This window comes from Aulonocara sp. 'chitande type north' Nkhata Bay, linkage group LG6, assembly GCF_057382095.1.
Source record: "Aulonocara sp. 'chitande type north' Nkhata Bay isolate Kocher_YH1m ecotype deep benthic linkage group LG6, A_spYH_male_GT1.1, whole genome shotgun sequence".
NCBI lineage: Eukaryota > Metazoa > Chordata > Actinopteri > Cichliformes > Cichlidae > Aulonocara > Aulonocara sp. 'chitande type north' Nkhata Bay.
In genome coordinates this window covers 14,388,661-14,410,277 of record NC_141349.1, presented here as the reverse complement: position 1 = coordinate 14,410,277, position 21,617 = coordinate 14,388,661, and the positions used below count along the sequence as shown (strand labels likewise).

The 21,617-nt window shown below is 42.3% G+C and overlaps 1 protein-coding gene across 2 annotated transcripts in view; it reads left to right on the top strand.

Annotated features, from left to right (window-relative positions):
• LOC147327459 (protein tweety homolog 3-like) overlaps positions 1-21,417 on the top strand; it is a 28,928-nt gene extending 7,511 nt beyond the window's left edge. Inside the window, exons 3-15 of one of the 2 annotated variants that reach the window (XM_086295103.1) lie at positions 3,315-3,511; positions 8,725-8,836; positions 8,915-9,135; positions 9,785-9,880; positions 10,039-10,111; positions 10,216-10,291; positions 12,530-12,585; positions 12,685-12,777; positions 12,865-12,957; positions 13,281-13,417; positions 15,341-15,514; positions 16,956-17,031; positions 18,470-21,417. In XM_086295103.1, the coding sequence (XP_086151229.1) occupies positions 3,315-3,511; positions 8,725-8,836; positions 8,915-9,135; positions 9,785-9,880; positions 10,039-10,111; positions 10,216-10,291; positions 12,530-12,585; positions 12,685-12,777; positions 12,865-12,957; positions 13,281-13,417; positions 15,341-15,514; positions 16,956-17,031; positions 18,470-18,604 (1,539 nt within the window). In that variant the 3' untranslated portion in view covers positions 18,605-21,417. The remainder of the gene's footprint in view (positions 1-3,314; positions 3,512-8,724; positions 8,837-8,914; positions 9,136-9,784; positions 9,881-10,038; positions 10,112-10,215; positions 10,292-12,529; positions 12,586-12,684; positions 12,778-12,864; positions 12,958-13,280; positions 13,418-15,340; positions 15,515-16,955; positions 17,032-18,469) is intronic. The other variant, XM_086295104.1, reaches the window with a different exon arrangement.
• Positions 21,418-21,617: the final 200 nt, after the last annotated feature.

The following is a 21,617-nucleotide window of genomic DNA, read 5'->3' as shown; positions in this document are numbered from 1 at the left end:
TAACCCTGAAAGACATGCTATAAACAGTCCAAAAATATTTCCCTGCCTAGCAACAGTAAGGCTGTAAATAAGACTTGCAAACACAAAAACAAATCTGCAGAAAGAATTACCTAGTCCCCTGATATCTGATGATCTTCTCATTCATTCAGGCCAGTACAGTATTCTTTTTTTCTTTTCCATTTTGGCTTAGTCATTGCATGAAACTGTTTCAGTGCCGAAGGCTGTCTTCAGACTGCAGGCAGAAGTCTAGTTATTTTTTCTGGTTTCTGAACTGAAATTTACATTCACAATTCTATTATGTAGTTAAAATAGCCTGTGACAACCTGAAAATTGTCTCTGTGAAGCAATTCATGGTACAATGCCACCACTCATGGCTCCGACTCTGCACCCACACACGCCACAAGAAATGCCATAATTAAAAAGCTGGCTGTCGTCTTTGTGCTCTTTGTCATCTGCTCACAAATTTTCCCACACAAACTTATGAAGTAGAAAATGTAAACACTAACTGTGACCTCCATGTTTATTTCTGTATGACATGTGACGTCTTTGCCATTGTTCTTTTGGGCATGCGAGTCACCACAGCATCATGAGCAGTTTGCTCTGAAATCAGATCTCGGCCACTTGAAAAAAAACATAATCCAACCAAAATTGAACTCTTATGAAAGGGGAAACCGTGAATTCATGTAAAAATATTACTTTCTCTCCATGAATGTGTCCTACTAGTGACATGTATCATAATGTATATGTGCAGTTTCATTGCCAGTCTGTTACGGTTAATCTGTATCTCCATTTAGTTTAAATCCCTTTGTTGATTTTACATACACACATACCTATACATAATACCATAGACTAAGAATCAGGAAACTCATGTCATTTCCTCTCTCATCATCTTTAATCTGTTGGGAGGAGACAGTCAGGGATAGCTGGGTAATAACCAGATTTCTTCTCCTTGTCCTCCTCCTTCTTTCTGATGAGCAGGGCTCAACATTGCTAATAGCACATTTGCTGAGATGGACCCTCACTAATGAATATTTTTTCTTACAGTCAGAATTTGCACAATAAAATACTTAAATTTTTTAAAATAAAACTACTGGAGGGGATAATTTAAGACAGACCTGTTTGTTTTGTACAGCACAGCTATTTTAGGAATAAGCGTGTGGTAGTGTAATAAGACAACTTTTAAAACTACACAAATGGCAGACAATGGCCAAGGGACGTAGTGTGTAAACATCGCCAACACTGTGGACTCCATAACTGCAGAGCTCCAAACCTCCTCTGGCATTAACATCAGCAAAAAACTGCACCGGGAGCTTCGTTGGCTAGATTTTCAATGCTAAGCAGCTCCTGTAGGTATAAAGTATAGCTAGCTCAGTACTTTTGTCCATATACTATAGTTGTAACTTATCTTGTAATGAGGTACATCACATTTAAACATTGCACCAGGTCACAGCCATAACTGTAGGATCTCACACAGTAGACTGATGCGTTTAGTAAATAATGATGCCTGGCATGTTTCACTACACATATACTGTATGAAAAATTTTGCTGTAGTATTCTAATGAACCCATACCTGATTAGATTGGCTCTAGCCCCCTATGTGTTGGTATGGTGCTATAGTGCTGTTACATGTGCCTCAGCTCACACACCAAGAAGCACTGACATTATTAGGGTGCATAGTTTTTCTTAATGTGAAAAGAGATTTGTGCCTTCAAAGACAAGTTATCACTTATATGCTTTTGTGAGTAGCTAGCGTGAATTGTACTGCTTATTGAAAAAGTCCAATTTAAAGAGGCAGTGAAAGTAGAAATAGAAGTGAGAACATTGCAGTTTTAGCTGGCCCCTCATTCTAACATTTTAGACTAAGATGCTGAACACGCAAACGTGGCACAGTCTCTTACTAACAGGTTAGCACTGTTTTTTGTGCTCATGCTAGCATGCTAACATTGGCGTCTAGCTCAGTTGGATTTCCAGCTCAGAAAGTCCTTTACTTCAAAAGTAGTGCCATGCCTAGTGGTTTTGACATCGTATTGAATATAGGTGCTTAGCAACTCGTTTAGACCCATATTTACACATAGCTGTTTCAATCCTTAGGAGGATGTTCATGTTTCTCCATTATTTTTTCATTGGAACCATTCTAAGAGGCTCAAGGAAGAAGACCTTTAAAACTGCAGTGATTGTCTGTTTTTCTTCGTGTGTGTGTTCTTTTTTTTGCTCTTCTAATCCTTGCACGAATCCTGTTGGGTTAAGAGACACAGTCCCAGAGATTGCTTTTCCTGATATATTTTAATAAGCTTAAAGATGTAAGGGCATTGCCGTCTGGAAATCAGCAAAAATATGAGGTCAGTAGCAAAAAAGCAGCAGTTTAAAATCTTGGGAAGTCAGGAAGTGTTTGTGGAGGTGGAGTCCCATTGTGTTTATCATCAAGGGTCCCCAGAGTTGCACTGTTGCAGTTTGTCACCATGTAGCTCCGTGGCAGAATTCCTTTGTCTGCCTTAAGTAGTCTAGCAGGTGGAGATTTTTGGTTTTCCAGAAACGTGTAATTGTCCCTCATGGTCCTCCAGTACAATGACTTTTCCAGACAGTCCCAGAGGGGAAAGAAAAATCAACATTTCAGCGTGTGTGTAAGATAAAAAAAGATTTCATCAGTCCCAGCCAAACTGCTGTAACAGCTCTCGTGTCTGTCTTTACCGGCTTCTTCCTTTTTTAGAGTTCACTTCAGTCATTTTTCACATCTGCTTCCTTGTACGTCTCTCCAGCGTGTCTTTTTTTGTTTCAAATTTACTCCCCCTACTTCTCCTTCTGTCTACCCCCATCACCCCCACCCTCTTTTACACTTCAAAGCTTTTAGAGGGTATGTGATCTGTGTGGTGGGTCTCTGGCGCATACAGCTCCCCAGCAGCAGCGCTTCCTCTCACTTGTGAAGGTGTGTGTGTGCATGTGCTTGATGGTGTGCAAATACAGGAGAAGGTAAAAATTTTATGGTGTCTATCAAAAGCCCATTTAACAGTCACTATTTTGGGGGCCTCAAGTAGCAGGAGACAGGAACACAGTTTTGCAAATACATTCACATGTGTCTGGCAAATCATGTGGTCTGTTGGTGTGTCTGGTTTCTGTTCATATCAGCTAATTTGCTTCCTTAACCCACATCCTAAATGGCCCACTTCCTTGTGATAAAGGAAACCTCTCAAACACGATGCATCTGAATGAATCAAGACAAAGTTTAATGGAAAACGTGTAACACAAACTGTACAAAAATCACAAATGTCTTGTTTTTGCTAATTGGTTTTTTGTTTTTTCTCTCACTCTTTCCTCAGTCTGTGTTGCTCCTCGGTGCTGTGGCGTTGCTGTGTTTGGGCCTGGACCTTATTTTCCTCCTTTTCTACTCTTTCTGGCTTTGCTGCCGGCGGCGCAAGAGTGATGAGTCCTCACACTCCCATATGCACTCCCAGCAGCCTAGCGCTGACTGCTGCTGCACCGCTTGGTGCGTCATCATTGCCACACTCGTCTGCAGGTGAGACGTTATTCCTATGAGATCGACTCTTCTGTACAATGTGATGAAGCTGTTTGTGCTTGAGTGCGTTTAGCAACATCCACCTTTGCATCACAGTCTGTAAGATGAGTAAGGGAGGATTGTGTCTCATTGACTTTGAATGAAGTAATGTCGTGTGTTGCTGAACTGAATTGCTGAAAAGTTGATGAAAGTTCAGAATGTCGAGCACCATATCAGCCACGTTTATTCAAATGGTCCAGCACTAGCTAGCTCTCGTTAATGTAAAGGTATCCACAGCAACTTGGTTGGCTTGCCTTAAGAGTGCCAGTGTTGCTAATACTTTATTTAAAGTTAGAAGTTGGAAATGTTGACTTCCAAGACTGAATTTATAACTGGAACGCCCCCTCAAGTTGGATTTCCAGCTCAGAAAGTCCTTTACTTCAAAATCCATGTTGGTGGAAGTGCACATAAAAACTGCAAAACCTCTCATCTGTACTACTACTGTTTTGTATTTGTGACTTACTAAATAAGTCACACACAGAGACCCAACCAGGCTCCATCTTTGTGTTTAAGGGCAGAAAAACAGACATTATACTGTATTGCTAGATGGATGCTTCTACATTGCTAGGAGCAAAACAAATCCTCTTCTTTCCTTTCTTTTCCGGCTTGAACGCAGTCAAGTCGGGAGTGATGTCATTCCCTGCTTTGACATCTGACTTCGGAGGTAAATGAAGCGCAGCATTAGACCATCAATCCTGCAAAGAAACAAAACAAAACAAAAGTCAGGGATGCCTTTGTTTGGCAGTGCTTAAGTGTGAATGCTCCCATAGGGCTGAGCCAGCATAATTAGCTATTCACTTGGAAGAGTTGCCCTCTAGCCCTGGACTCAAATTTTCTCAGGGGGTTGCTAAGAAAAGCGTTATACAGCCAGTTAGTGTACAGCGAGCAGCTGAAAAGGGATAGCAGGCTTGTAGTGCTTGACTAACAGGCTGAGCATTGATGACTTAAGGCAAACGTTTTAATTTTCTTCAATCAGAACAAGTTTCTCTCATCATTACTTTGGAGCAGTGAGTAGCATGAGCAGAATGACTTTGGATTTTTTATTTGTCTCTTACTTGTATTATATGTGTACAACAAACACATGCAGTCAACATGTAAATAATTTTTGAATTAGTTATCATTAATAACTAGTTTTGTCTTAGCACACATTGCATCCAAGGTATACAGGAGAGCATTTCTGAAGCATCCTTGAAGCAAAAGGTCTACAGCAGCGGAAAACCACACCAAGTGACACTACAGTCAGCAAAGAGCAGGAAACTGAGGCTACAATTCACTCAGGCTCGCTGGCCTCAAGCCCTGTATTAACAGTTCAGGCTGCTGCTGGTGTAATGGTGTGGGAGATTGTTTTCTTGGCACACTTTGGGCCCCTTAGTATCAACTGATCATCATTTAAATACTATGACCACAGTATACCCATCTTCTGATGCAGGATAATTAATCATCTCAAACTGGTTTCTTTACATATTACAGTGACTTGCCTATACTCAGGTGCAGCATTTTGTAGTTATTTAAGATCGTGATCGTTTCCCCTCTCTCCACTGCTCTGTTTCAACATGCGTGTGTGAGTGTGTTTATCTGCTTTGCCATGTGTATGTTAGTGTGTTTATCTATTTAACCATATGTGTGTATGTGGGGCTAGCCAAGTAGAACATATAAAGTAAAGATAACAAAAGTGTGCAGATCAATGATAACTCGTCATGACACTGTAAGCGCTATAAAATCTTTCCAGAAAGTGTTAATGCCTGAAATGGTACGCCTCATGGTGGGTAAGCTAGTCCTGATGAGAGAATTAGCAGGTCTATTACAGCTGCACGCCCTGACAGGACAATAGATAAATAAAAAGAGGCCGAGGGTAAGAAGCTGACAGTGAAATGCAGAATAGGTGGCAATGGTGGCAAGTCACCATTCCAGCTGCTGTATCACATGCATGAAGCCCATGTGGCATATTTGGGAGCCAGCCAGGTGGTGACACTTCAGTGTTTGTGTTTATCTGACTCTGAAGGCTTTGTACGCTCTGGGTTCTTTAACCCAAGTGACCCAGTGGTAGGATATTTTGACCACAGATAGTGGAGTGTGTGTGGGCTCTGCTCTTACACAAAGACACAGACGAGCACATTTCTGCCTGCTTAGAGACACACAGACTGTTCCTCTTTCAGTTACCCTCTCATCAATTTTATGCCTCTCCTCTGCTGACTTTTTCCTTCCTCTCTTTCCATTTCTACATCTCTAGTCCTCCTCCTTTATTTATTATTTCTCTCTGTTCGGCCTTCTTCCTGGCCTAGAAAGGTTGCCATGGAGACAGAAGCAGATTTGATGCAGAGACGAGAAATGAATTATACAGTCGGGGAAGCTGTCTTTGTGTATGTGTGTGTGTGCATGTACGCACATTAGCGTGATTCAGAGCTGAAGATCATTGTTTTGGAGGTTTTCATATGTTATGATTAGCTGTAATATTTCTTATTGAATATGGATCCGAGTATATGTGAACGCATTTGCGTGTGATTTTGTGTGCGTGCGGTTCCATGCGTTTTGTTTTTTTGGGGTTTTTTTTGGTTGGTCCACAATTTAATATGACATCATGTGTTATTTTTGGCTCAGCTCCAGCTACATGTGGGCTTCCTTCATTTGTGTGCAGCTGTAGTGTGTTTATACAGGAGACTCTGTAGCTTGCTTTAGGTTTTTTTTTTGCTGTTGTTGTGAAAAGATCAGCCAAAAAACAAAAAGATCAACATATTTGATTATTAGTTATTTTCTCAAATAACAAACTGGCTGCCAAGAATGAACTGAACACTGTATCTGAGTAACTGATTGTAAAATGCATATTCAAAAACACATAGAGAACAGGTAAGGTAACATGAACTGCTGAACTGTGGATCAATGTAAATGGCTGGATTCCTGTGAAATTTGAATCTAGTAGAATGATCAAAACAATTACATAGAGAGATCATTGGATCAAAAAATATGCATAGCTCAAATGGCTGTTGCTGAAAAAAAAAAGTCAGCCATGTGTCTCATTTTCTCATATAATATTAGTGAGAATATCCAAAAGCAGAACACAGAGGGAGGCAGGGAAAGCAATAGAAAATGAGCATTTACTGTCAGATCAAACCCAGTCCAGAGTCCAGTCTGAAAAGGTAAACAAGAATCCATAAAGAAGCACCAAAAGAACAAGGAGCAAGGGAACAAACGGGAGAACAACAGGGAACAAACAGACGAGCCGACACACATTGATCGGTGTCTAGATGCAGGTGAAAACAGTGAACAGCGGACCGTCTCAAAGGAGGGAAACAAAAGCAGGAAGTAAAACCAAAACAAGGCACACGAGAAAACTAACCTTCAAAGTAAAAATGGTAGAGGCAAATAACTAATGACGAGACATGAAGACAGCAACGCTGAACAAGGTGACAGAATCTTTGGGACTCACACAGAGGGAGAAAACAGTAAAACTACGGTAATAAAAACCACAGGCACTATGACACTCACCCTGTATGTATCATACACTTTGTATCAATTTTGATTAATCAAAATGTTTTTGATGACATTATTGCGGATAATGTATGAAATTAGAGCCAGAAAGGAGGCCTGGCCAGCACGAATTGGATTGGTGAATCCCCCAGAATAGTCTTAATAGTCATCAGCTGCTTTGTTAGTAGCGGTTTTAATCATCAGAATGCTGTCTGCTAACTGAATGCATTTATTTTGGACTGCAGTGAATCTGTTTGCACTGGAAGTGATCATAACCCAGCGTTGTATTCAGCGTTTACTTTCTTATCTGCTGAGCTCCGTCTGACTACACTTAAGTGTGCTCATTTAGGTAGAACAAAGCATTTTTAGCTCATGAAGTCAGTTCATTTCAGTTGAAAGTGGACTGAAGCAGAAACTAAACAGAGCGCAGTTTCTTTGAGGTGACCTCGTTAAGAACAGCTTGCTGTTCCTAAAAGGCAAAAAGATGTTCTAGTAACGTATTTGTATTCTCCCGTTTGGAGGTTGTTTGTGTTATCAGAACTAAGCTGGATAGTGTTTACTGTCTCTTATTTGATTTCTCAACTTTTGCCTTAAAGGAGGATCTCTGTCTGTTTCATATCCTAAGCTTATGCAATCTCCTGATAGGAGCAGCTGGTATTAAAACCAGGGAGATAAAACTCATGGAGAGAGGAAAGGAGGGATAAAAGGGAACTAAGGGACAGAATGGGTGTTGGGTGAGAAGAAGAGGATGTGTAAACAGGAGCTGAGGGAGGTGGTTGACTGTTTAAGCTGAGATCACATGGAGGATGGAGTGAGATGATGGGAGGCAGGGATGGGTGGGGAAATGATAACTGATGAAGTAGACAGTGGCTACATCAACGCACAAAGCACATTAAAGGGCTACTGTGCTTGTTTTTTATCACCACTCTGTTTTTCTTCTGTGTTTGCGGTTTTATGTCATGTATGTCATAAAGCTCTGAAACACACACGCAGACACACACACAGCGCAGACCCTGTTGTAAGAGGGGCTACTCAAAATCTAATGGGCTAGAATGAATAGCTGTAATAAGGGCCATAAATTTCTCTCTACAAATCTGTCTGGTGTTATTGTGCAGACAGCATCATCAATACAAAAGCATACAGTCGGGCACATGCATACAAGGGGAGGGCAGGAGCTTTTACAGGCTGAGTGAGGCTATAAAAGCATGGTGAGGAGGGGGGATGTCGGGGAAAAGGGGTCAGGAGTGACAAAACACAGAGTGGAGAAGATTTCTGTAACGGTGGTGGTGTTGGGCGGGCGACGGGTTAGTCGTAGCGTGAACATGGTTAAGGAGGACGTGGGCTTGAAATAAAGGAAAGTTGGGGGCCAGTAACCCCAGATATCGCAGCATATGTAATGTGTGAACGTGGGTGCAGAGCTGCAGAAGGATCATATTATTTGCGGTCTGGTGACCCAATTATTGTTTGGGCTCCGTGTGTGTGTGTGTGTGAGTGTGTGTGAATCATTTCTGGTAGTCCTGTGCTTGCCCGAGGCTTTAGGGTGACACCAAAGCCGAAAAGCCAAAGTGCTCAATGTCGCCTGTTGCTGGTTGAAAGAGCAACTGCACTCAGCAGTTCAACTGTCAGTGGGTAGTTCTGTATGATATGAATTTAAAGGTTAAATTATGTGCTGTGTTTACATGTGGGATGTCTTGTTTTCTGCCTCCTAGCGCTGGCATAGCCGTAGGATTCTATGGAAACGGAGAGTCGAGTGATGGAGCCGCGCGTTTAGCGTACTCCTTCCGTCATGCCAACCGCACCGTGTCTGGAGTGGAGAAACTGGTGAGTTGTCCACTGATTGCAAAAAATTTATTTATTTATTTATGGAAAACCTTCCTAATGACAGTTTTTTCTTTCTAGGTTTCAGACAGCGCCCTAGCCTTAAACCAGACTGTGGAGGAGAACTTGGTCCAGTTAGAGACAGCCTTCCAGGATCAGACAGATTATGTGTCCATCGTCCAGAAGCTCCAGGGACAGCTGGATGAGCTGGTGAGGCTGATGGTTGATGTTCCCTTCTGGTCCAATACTGAGATCTCCCTGGAGGACTTGGCCCGTAAAACGGAGGCCTTTGACTTTTACAGGTAACTACTGACCAGCATGGATTTTGTTTCTTACTCAGACTCAAGACTACTCTTACATTCTCTCATACACAAAGTGTTATACTGTAAGGTTAACTATTAAAACCACAGATGATGGACCATGTGTTCTGGTCATATCCTCAATCAAATCAAATAAGAATTTAAATATTTTAGGTGCACAACAGCAGAATTCAACAAATGTTAGCAAGAAAAGGCAAAATAACCAGTTCTAGTTCTAACCAGAATGAAGGCTACTCGCTTCCTCTGACAGACACATTGGATCAACAATGTCATGATGCACCTTTAAACGGAGAGGCTGAGATACATGCTAAAAGGAGCTCTTAAAAGCTATTCATGGATTATGTGGAGATTGTATCCTTCGCAGTAGTTTGTGAATGAATGGGTACTCTGATCTCATTCTTTAACTGTGAATGGCTTTCATCCCTCTTTTTCTGTTCATGTTAACCTGCTTTGTTGTTTTTGGGGCAATGACAGAAAAAGTGGTTGATAAAAAAAACAGATTGTGATGCTGTTACGTGTCGAGTCTTCTAGTAAAGCTTTAATTAGCTTTTCCTTTGCATTGCATATGTATCTGTTTGACTTGGTGTTGTATGTTTGTATGAAACACTGTGATAATTATTTTTATTTACAGGTGGTTGGGGTACCTTGGCCTGTTGCTCTTTGATGTTCTCATTTGTCTTCTGGTGCTGTTTGGACTGATACGCAACTCTAGAGGCACTCTTATTGGGTATGCTACCTTACATCACACACCAAAGCCTGCTCCTATTGGACAGATCAAATTGTGTCCTGCCTCTGTGTGTGCTGAGACTGCCTCCTGTATAACGTGTTGGTAAGCTGAATCTTGCTTTAAAAAGATATTTTTTTTGGGGGGGGGTTGTTCTTCAGAGTGTGTCTGCTGGGTGTTCTGACTTTGATCATCAGCTGGGGATCGCTGGGCCTGGAGCTGGCTGTCGCTGCTGTAAGTGTAACCATGGCAACACTGCTGAGCTCTCCGGCTCTGCAGTGATGTAATCTTTACCCACTACTGTAGCCTGATGTGTCATGTGCACTCGCCCCCCACAGTCAGCCAGCGACTTCTGCGTCTCCCCCGATACCTACATCACCAGGGTGACCAAGGAAAACGATGTCATTAACCAAGGTATGGAGACGAGAAAATAAATCATTGGCCTTTTTTCAAAACCTTTTGTGCTTCTTTCACATAATCATAAAATGAATTTAACAAATTGTATTGCGGTGTTGTTGGCTTTGAAATGATGGCTTTTAAGATGGGGACCAGGTCTGTGACCACTTGCAGTCAGTTGCCCTCTGTAAAGCAACTTTGGTGGATGAAACAGCAAGACGTGCTGTTAACCTATGTGCCATCAGGTTGCGACTGGATGGAATCAAGTTGGAAATGAGGTCAAATCTGATAACAGCAATTAACTGATATATATCGACGCTAATTGGATATCTGTTGTTGTCTACATGCACAGAAATTTACTTACAGTCAGAGTCCAGCCAGAACCTCATAGATGTGATGTAGTTTCTTCAGGACAGTGAATTAACTGAAAAATGACAGGTTGTCTGTAACTTTGCTTTTATATAGAAATACAACCAGTGCAGTCGAATCTTCTGTTGGACAGAGATAATCACACACGAGTTACACTCATTGGCGCAGACTGACTCAGACTGTGAGCGTGTCTGTGTTTATGAATTATATTAATTTCACAGCTTTGCCAATCTGTCTGAGAGGGATTGCAGTCAGTCCAAGTTGGGTCACAATTCTTTGGAGACACACGACCTGTCGAGACCCATTGTGGTTGAAAGTAGTGCTGAGACACTTAGGATGTCGCATGCTTGACCTGTGGCAGGAAAAAACTAAAGAAAAAAAAGTAAATTAAAAGCAATCATAAGGCAAGGAGGTTATTATCCTATTTCTGTTGTTGTGTGACTGATCCATAATCCACCTGTATTGACATTGGCTGTAGTGTGTCTAAACGGTGCTGGTAAGATAGGCATGAAGTGCTACAGGGCTAAAACAGCCTTTTCCAGTCTTGCAGACCACTGCCATCTATTTCAAAGTCTGTAAATCTGTGTGCAGTCCAAACCTTAAACCACAACTGTGGTCATAAGACGAGCTCATGAAGTGTTTCTGTGTTTTCATTTACTCGTTTTTATCTTCTAACGATTTACTTGTTGAAGCTGATTCTCATTTAACACTTTTAGTTGCAGTATGCGATAGCCACATCTCCATTATGGTTTTTACATCATTAATGAAGTCTAAGGGAAGTTAACAATTAAAATATGTCAGATTTCCCCCCCCCCCCCCCCCCCCCCCAAAAATATTTAAAATCTGGTGGCTTTGTGCAAATAGTGATATTTCTTTTTTCAAATTTATATTATTTATATATCACACATAATTATAGTTTATATTATAATTTTTCCCATTTGTTTATCATATGCAAATTTTTCCTGTCTACTTGCAGTTTCTTCACAGCCCCACCAGGGGTCTGTGGCCTACCATTTGGGAATCTCCGGATAAAAGAATATTTACAGTTATTTATGCTGCTTGAAGACAAAAGCATCCCACATTTTGTTTTGGTTTTCACCAAATAAAATATCAGAATTTAAAGAAAGGGTGCGACACTTTTGGATCCAGAAGTCCTGGAGAAGGGATTGTCATGTTTAGAAATTCTCTGTTAATTATAAATCCTGAACATTTTATGGTAAAGGGATGTAGGGTACGACCCTTTATATGCAAATGCTGCATATTGACAAAAAGTGTGAGCTGAAATGTCTCAAACAGAGTCCATTTTCCTCACTGACAGTTGAATCTCACCCTGACATGTTGGTGCTATTTAAAGAAACAAGTGTGTGTGTTTGTGTGTGTGTGTGTATCCAGCAGGATTGTGTTTGATTGGCACTCTGGTATCTAAAAGCTCTCACTCTCTCTCTGTGCTCACTGCAATGCATCAGCAACCCTGTACTCCCTGCTCGCTCTGCCCTTGCTTGTCTCAGATTCAGAAAAAAACCCCAACCTGACTACATTTCGTTTTTCATTTAATTGCATTTGTTCTCTCTTTCCATCCTGTTATATCCCTCTTTACTTCTCAGTTGCTCCGTTTCTTTGTCTCCATTTCTCTCCCTCGCTCGCCTCCTTTCACTCATCTAATGACTTCTGTTTGTCTGTCAGTTGTTTCCGCTTTGTCTGTTTGCTGTAGCGCACAGATGTTGCCTCTTTAACACACACACACTGAATTATGCCTGAGTGGAATTGCAATCATGGCTCAATACAGTCATACTGGATATTATTTTACACGTGAGGTTTTTAAATGAAACTGTGCAGTCCAAACGTTCCCATCGTCATAGTGATCTGTATTTACTGGCATGTTCGCAGATATCCTGCAGTATTACCTGACCTGCAGCTCTGGACAGATTAACCCCTTTCAGCAGGTGAGGTCTTTGTCATTGCTGTTGCATCGTTGGAACACAGTTTTCTGCAATTTCTTCCTTTCACGAGGCTGTTTTGCTTTGTTTTTTTGTTTTTTGCAGAGGCTGTCGGGGAGCCACAAAGCATTGGTGGAGATGCAGGATGATGTGGCAGAGTTACTGAGATCAGCAGCACGTGACTTTGCCAGCACCAAGGTGTGTCTGTGTGTCTAGATGTACATAAGAGCAGATATTTACAGTATATTTGAGCATACATGTGTAACCTTCGCTCTGCGTGTGCAGGGGAATCTCGAGCAAATCCAGTCTGTGCTGAATTCCACCGAGGTGGGCCTGCACCAGCTGACTGCTCTCGTCGACTGTCGCAGCCTGCACATGGTGAGTTACAGGGTGTGTTGTGGTAAAGATAACGTCCGTAATTGAAGCTTAAAGTAGACGTGTGCAGTGACTCTACGGCACGGCTGACACCGTTTTACGCTGTGCAGTTACATTTCTGTTGAGATGCACACCAGATCATGACGCAGGCTTTCAGAGGTTATGGTGAAGTAGAAATCCCCTGCGACTTCTCTCCTCTCCTCGTGTGGTGGAAACATGCACAGTAGCTTTATTTTTTTTTCCTTTGTGTGACTGTAAATAAGGAATTGATTCATTAAAGGACTACTTTAGGGCCAAAGCTCTCCTCTACTCACCTCTCCTCGTAGGACTACGTCCAAGCACTGACTGGCTTGTGTTATGATGGCGTGGAGGGTCTCATCTACCTGGTTCTCTTCTCCTTTGTCACTGCTCTGATGTTCTCCTCTATTGTGTGCAGTGTGCCGCACACCTGGCCTGGCAAGAGGTAACACACACCCACCCTCACATTCTCTCATTCACACACACACACACACACACACACACACACACACACACACACACACACACACGCACACACACACACACAAGCCTTTACATCCTTAAATCCATCTCTTCAGTTAACTAATGACTGACACATCACTAGCTCGTTAACATCTTACTGTAACTGTCTAACTGATCTCAGCTGGTGGACTCGATAACAGTGGGAAGACCCATAAAGAATCGACTCGGTGCCCATGCATGTCATTCTTTTTTAAGTGTACCTGCCTCCCAGACTGTCGTATCACTCTGTACTCTGTACTATCTTCTTGCCATCTTTGCATCTATACAGTTTATTTTATCGTTTGCCGGTGGACAAACCGGCAAACCGTTTGGCTGAACATTGTTTGTATGTTTGTACATACTTCTCATTTTTCTTTTCTCCTCTTTGGACTTGGAGCACCAATGTCGTGTTAGACTTTATATCACCACAGTTTTTTTTTTTTTTTTTGTTTCCGTGCCCCACTTCCTCCTTATGTTCTTTCCCTTCCTCCTCTCCCCTGTGTCCTGATTTGGAAATGCTTTGGGCTTCAACGAATGGTGATGCATATGACCCCCACGGTCAGATTAACCACCGCTACCATTCATACAAATATTCGAACGAGCAAATAATTCTGCGATAAAATCAGAGAAAGAGACAGGTAGACTTTGCTCGCAGTGACCGTGTCACTCCGGTGAAGGATTTGAATATTGAAACAGCTGTGCCATGATAGTTTTTTTCTTTTGCTTCCTTTTACACTTGCTGTTTGCGGGCATAAATCGGCATGAATCGCAGTGTATGACCCAACAGGTATGAAAAATAATCAATCTCTCAGAACAAGTGCTCACTGGGTCTCTTGCCTGTAAAGACTGACTGTGTCGCAAACTCCATTTTGGTTTAATGAGTAACACGTCTCCATCTGGTGGCCAGTTGGGGCAACAACACCTGTCGCTTATTGTCTCTGTTAACACGGGGCTTAGGCTAATTTATTCATCATACAGCTTCCTGCCTCTTTACCTTAATTGAAACTCTTTCAGTCTGATGATATATTCTTAGCATATGGACAGCTGATATAGAGTTGCAAAAAAAAATCACTGGAAAAAAAGAACCTTATAAATAATAAAGCCTACACGTACACATGCATTACTGTGACTGACCTTACTTAACAGAATCCAGTGCTTTTCTGCAGCTGCATCCAACTTCCAAATCAGCACGTATCTTATCTGATGCCTCATTTTGTTACGTTGCTGGCTGTTTTACATTTTTGACCATTTTTTTTGTTTTTTTGTCTGAAAATGGTTTGCCCAAACCAGCCATATTATCTTTTTTTTCCTGATGTTTTTGCTTTAATTTCATGGAGCACACAGAGATGCATGAATTATATAAAAGGACATTCTTGAAATCGGACACTGTTTGAACAATGCGACCTGTTAATAAAAGGAGCAAACTCTCTCAGCCAACAGTGGATGACTGCATGAAGAAAATGACATGCATGTTTCTACCAATGACATGGAATACAGAAGGGTTTGCTACTTTATTACAGTTGATGATTACTTAACAACACATAGCAATAAAGGGAAATAAAAGTGTCCACTCTGGACCTCACTGCACTTGTGGTGGGTCTGTTTAGTAGATGAATGCTGCCCAATGTTCCTTTTCTTCTTGTCCAGCTGCTTTGGGGCCGGAGGGCGTAGCCTTACCCAGATTTTAATATCGGGGAACTCCTGATAGTACAAGTACACCTTCCCCCTTCTCCTAACCTCCTCTTCAACCACTTGTTTACACTCTGTTGTCTCTCTCGGATCTCCCTCTCCCTGTACCTTTCCCTCCCTCCCCCCTTCTTATTCATCATGCCCTTTCGTGCCTGGCCCTTACCCCGACCAATTGAAGGATGGATGAGGAAGACGGAGAGGACGAATCGGGCGCCTCACGTGGCGGGGTGCACGATAACCTGTACCGCGTTCACATGCCCAGTCTCTACAGCTGTGGCTCCAGCTACGGTAGCGAAGCTAGCCTGCCCGCTACAGCCCACACTGTCAGCAATGCCCCCGTCACTGAATACATGTGAGTTAGCACCCACCGCTAGCTAGAGGCTAGCAGGATCATACACTGCCTGCCAATAGGTAGCTGATGCTTGCCCTCCCCCACACCATGTGATCTAGGCTAGAAGTGCAGCAGTGCTTACTGCTTGTGGTAATGATAAGTTAGAAAAGCTGTTAAATAGTTTTTTAAAATATGTATGGCTTGCATGTCGACTGCAACACACTGTCAGCGATATTTGTTACTCAGTGAGTTAGTACTTATCATCTTTGAGATGCTAAAAGAAAAACAGCTGCTTGCTGTATAAAAAAAATTCAGCTTTGCACTCGCATAGTTTAAGTTAATAGTTGCACCATGCTTGCTGTTGCCACAGGACTGAATTGCTTGTTCATAATAGGAAGTAGAGAAGATAAGTAAGCATATATCTCTCCACAATTAATAAACACAATGCAGTGTTTGCTGCAAAGGGAAGAATGATGGTTTTCAAGCCACAAAGAAACCAGAAAGTAAGACATGTGCTAATTTGAGGTTTTTGGACCATCGAAGGACCACATTCACCAACCCTGTATGAGTCTATATTCCAAAGCATACCACAGGGTTTGGTTTGAGCTTTTCCTGAAAGTTAGATGGGAAGTCTCATCCAGTCATTACTTTCCTTTTTGCCATAGCTAAGCTGTCATTGCATAGGTACACAGTCTCATATGGTAGTTGAATCTGTTGAATATGACAAGCTCCAGATTGTCATCAATCCTGGAAAATAAGTTTCATAACATAGTTACAAGGTTTAGGAGCTGGTTTGGCAGTAATGCAAATCATATGTTTACAGTTAGATGAACAAAGCATGCAAATCCATCATTATTAAACCACAGTACACTAAAAAACCCTAAAAACTGAGTGTCGCATGAGCGCTGGCTGGCTTTGATTATATTGAGCTAAATAGAAAAAAAGTGCAGCTTATCCATGCCGGGGTTGTTGGTTTCTGTACCCACAGTGTCCGCTTGCAGTAATAGAATAAACAGCCTCCTCAGCATTTAGCTCCCTAATAAATTTTGCTTGCACAGGACATTTACAGACTGTTATTAAGTTAAAAAATATCTTGTTGAATCCTTTAATAGTTGAAATGTTGGCCTGAAAAAACGATTGCTGCAGAGTTCTTTTAAATGTGGGCCTGAGGCTAATCTCCGGTGGCTATCCATGATGATAACAGTCCTATTTCACTGAGTCCCATTGTGAGATTCAATATTTTGCCTTTGTTCTGAAAGTATGTTAATTATGTTAGACTGTGGCCGAGGTGTTTTAAGCCCCTGTAGTACCAAGCTTACGTCCTACGTTGGCAATAATTATTGAGGTAATTTTTCAGAGGCCATATGTCAGAGTCATTGTGTTTCAGCGATGAGCAGATCCGCACATCATGAGCTCAGCGGCAGGGTGACGACATGCAGTAACCTCTTATTCTATAATGCAGGAGCCAGAACGCAAACTTTCAGAACCCTCGGTGTGAGAACACCCCCCTGATTGGCAGGGAGTCCCCTCCACCCTCTGTAAGTGCACACTTTCTAGAACACATTCTCCCACAGCTATCTTCCAATAGCCACAGTGCTGCTGGGACACATTTCAAATCCCACACAGTTGGCATATTATTCATTTAAGCGTAACAAGCAAAGAACGGTGTAAATTATTCACTATTTCAGATGTTTCATAGTGCGCTATGTGTGGATATTGGAAGGTAGCGCCACCCACCCACCCCAAATCCCTAAAACACTGCAAGTGTCCTCCGTGCTCACGCTAGACCGTGATCACAGATCGCCTTCATGTAGGTCATTTTGGCAGCCTGGGAAAACTGGAAGCTTGAAAAAGAAGCCTGTCGTTATAGTAAGATCTGCACTTGCATCAAAAGAAGGAGGCAGACTGTTTCGATAAGCGCAACTGCCGGGTCATGTTTGGCTAAAGTTGTCTTCTATTTCTGATGTAAAACGTCTGGTTGGCGCTGGGTGATGTGCAGACCACATAGATTTTTTTTTTCTCCTCAAAGACTTTTTTTTTCAACCTCGAACTTTGTTTTTTTGTAAGAAATGAAATGCTGACTGTTATGGCTTTTAAAAAAGTGCTGCTGGGCCTGTAGTTGTGGATTTCGTTCCATGCAGTATCACCTGTACACTTCTACATTACAATACTGTGGAGTGACAGCATTTATTGAACAAATCTGGTGTTATTACTTCAGGGCTCGGGTTGCATTCCTCGCTCGGTGCAACCTGACCCCGAACCCTTGCGGGTCAGAGCTCATATAGTTTATATTGCAATTCTAGCAAAACTTGAGCCCAAGCCTCTTAAAAGTTCCCGCTCCTCCTTCCCTCCCTTGTTCCCACACCGTGTCTATGTGTGCATCTTCTGGTCGAGGTGTATGTGTCCTGTGTTTCCCCCTCACCCTTCACCATTGCACAGCCACAGGAGCACTTATTCCCCCACCTCCACTGTTGAAACGTAGCAGCCAGCAAAACGGCCTGCCGCTCGCCACTCTTAAGACAGGGCCGATGGCTGGGCCGCCGTCCTGTGCACAGCTGCTCTTCTGTCTTCTGCAGCGATGTGGAAACCGCAGACCTCCGACTGTAACTACCTCGGTGCTCCCGAGAGACCACTAACTCATACCAGGCTAACCTACTACATCAGAAGTAGAGCAACTAACTACGAATGAACCACATCTGCTAATTTACAATAACATCATCCTGACCTAATCAGCTGTTACACAATGAATAACTGTTGTAATCAAACCCCGGCTGTCCAAATGACTGGTCACAGTATTTCAGCTGTACATGTGTGTTTGTGTTTGCCTTTCATATCGATCTATCTACAAGCATTAATCTTTGTTTGTCCATCGTTTCCTTGTCTTCTTTTCATCCTCTTCTCCTTTCTCGTCATTTCCCACTCTCGTCCCTTTCTGCTTCTTCTTCTCTTCTTTTTTTGTATCCCCTGTCTCTTCAGTACACCTCCAGTATGAGAGCGAAATACCTGGCGACCAACCGACCAGACCAGAACCGACGCTCCGTTCCTAACGACCAACTGGATCCCGCTAGCCGGCCTCACCCCGCTGCTAGACCACAGTCCTCAGTCCACTAAGAAAGCACTTCAGCCACAACACTGCCTGAATCCAGTTCTCACAGCCAACAGCAAGATCCAACACGGCCCACAGCACCAGAGCTGGGTGCTTTTTTTCCCAGTTCTTTTTCCAGGTCCACTGAATTTAACCAACACTGACCGGTTCATCAGCAGAACTCATCAACCAGATACCACAGCACATGACTGCACTTTTAAAGCTCAACTTCTACTTCTTTCCTACATAAAACCAACATAACTGAAAAGGCAGAAGAGCACATCGTAGAAGATCAATGCTTCTGCTTCTCTTCTTTATGGACACACACATACATACACACGCCCAAGCTGCTTGATCCACCACTGCTGCGAAGCCATAGTTTCTTCCTCCCAACTTGCATCTGTCCACTGCCGTCCAGTGAAGGCATCCACGCTGCTCTCACTGCTCAACCGCCCCTGACACACTCACACACAGGCAAGCACACAAACACACACACACACACACACACACACACTGTACAGAGCTGTAAATAGTGACCATGTGCTTTATTCTGAGTTCATGAAAAGTAGACTGTTCAATCCTTTACTGGTAACGTGGTGTGCTGTGTGTTTATCATGGAAATGTTTGCTGTATCTCTCATACAAACACACACACACATGCACACACAAGTAGGAAGATAGTCTAACCAAACACTCATTTGTGTAAATAATAAGCCAGTGAATCAGAAAGCCATGCTTAGATGAACTGTACCACCAGATCCCCATTCTCTCTTTAGCTTAACATTGTCGTCTAAGACTTGAATTGTAAGCTCAAAAAAAGAAAGAAAAAAAAGTGTGCCCGCGTGTCTTTTCCATACTTGTTAACGTGCGCATACGTTTCAGTTACGAGCCAGTAACCCTGTTGTGAAATGACTGCTTTTGAACTTTGGGAAAACGGAGTCTGAGACAACGGACATACGGAGGCTCAAACCTGTGCCAAAAAACTGAATAATTCAATGAGGGATGCCTGATTCTGCCCTCATTTCCTACTGCCTCCAGATATCTCGAGAAAGGACGGGGAAAAAAGAAACCTCACACGGAATCTTTTCCCTCCGTCTGTCAACGATAAGGGAAAGAGGAGAGACATTTGGAAAAGGGAAGGAGTGGACCGATAGTTGCAACTACACATTTGCCAGGTGCTATGTAAAGCGGTCGAGGATCCGGACTGAGGAGGGACAGAAATGTTTTTGTTACTTTTAATGCTTTTTTTCCTTTTCTTTTTTTTTAAATTCAGGGATTTGTTAAAGAAAAGCAGAGCGGCTTTCCGTGATTACTAAATGTAAATTGTGTCCCGAAGCCAGAAAAACTCCATTCCTGACTGAAAAAGATGTTACATCAAAGTTTGTTTTTATCATAAGCTGACATTGATGCTGTGATACTGTGACCAACTGTAGTATTCTGTTTCTTCCTGTGCTTTTATTTTGGTGACCTCAGATTTAACCTTTTAGCGCAGATATTGAATCTTTTATTTTCTTTCTTTCTTTTTCTACCCACAAGCACAAATTCTCTTCAAGGTGACTTTGTGAGATGGAGAAGTAAAACTCACTGCCTGGGTCACTGCCAGTGGCTTTTTCCCCTCCCACTCTGTGTACAGTATATAAAAAAATCCAAACACAGTAGTCGTGAACCCGCGTGTGTGTGACATCACTGCGACGTGATTGGCCGTTGCTCTATGTCACTGTTACTCTGTGTGAGTAGTGATTAAGTGACTGGCAAAGCAAGCAAAGGCTGGCCTATCTAGCCCGAGTCATTCCTATACTGACGTTGCACACACGTTAACGGACACACACATACACACTTTGTGCTTTACTGACACACACCTTCCATACATACTGCAGTATTCTTTAAAGCCCATCTTTCCCTACTTTTATCCTGTTTACATTCATATCTAGAGCGATAGTAGCAGCACGTCCCCCTCCACCATGCTGATAACCCCGTGCATTATGGGTGATGTAGTAGGTAGTAACCGAATTAAAGAGAAACCCCCAATTCTGTAGTCGACCACCCTGAACTCCCGTACGCTGTTGCACCACCCAATCCTGTACAGCATTTTAATACTGTCTTATTAATCGATGACCACTTCTCGTATTAGCGAGACAATCTTACATGTGTGATTTTACTAGGAAGGAAACGTCCATGTTATGGTAACAATGCTACCTATGGTCTAGTACTTTTACAATGTTTTATTGCACCATGGATGCAAACAGTGTTAAGATCTGTGGGACTAGTCACTGATTAATGGCCTTTCATAATGTTTTTAAACTCTTACAGCACTCTTCATATCACGACATGTCTTCTTCTTCTTCTTTTTTCTTTTTTTAAGTGTTTCGCTGTCTTGTAAAAATCAGACTTTAAAGATAAAATAATAGCTAGCTGTTTTGTAGGATAATAAAGGCAAGAGCAGCGTTTTTCCTCTCTTATTAATGGTGAATGACTCTCTGTCTTGCAACTGTTTTAATAAGACTATTACAGTGTCGTCCGCGCACCTGACGCAGTGCTGCGTTTGAAGTTCTGTGCCAGTGCTGTCTGTGATTTGGCTGCTCTGGTACAGTATGTCGTGACGGGTGGGAAGAGCCCAGTAAGAGTCAGTAACGAGTGGGCGCTTCTCCGTGTGGTAATTACAGGACTTCAAATGCACGACTGTTCAGATGTGACAGACAAACAATGTTTTCTATGGCTGTTTTTATTTTCTGATGGTTTAACTAAGATATTAATGATATACATGTCAAAACTGTGGTAATGATATCATTCAGCCTGGAATAAATGTTTTAAAAAAAGAAATTAAAGCAACTTTAACGTACTGATGAAGACCGTTGCGTCTGTTTTTTTTTTTCTTATCACCCTGTTCCCTGAAGGTTTTACCAGGTTTAACACAGATTTAACAAGGTGCTGCAAACATTGACATGACAACATTACACAATTGCTGCAAATTTCTCTGCTGCACATCCAGGATGGAAATCTGTTCCACCACATCGTAAAGCTGCTCTACTGGACTGAGACT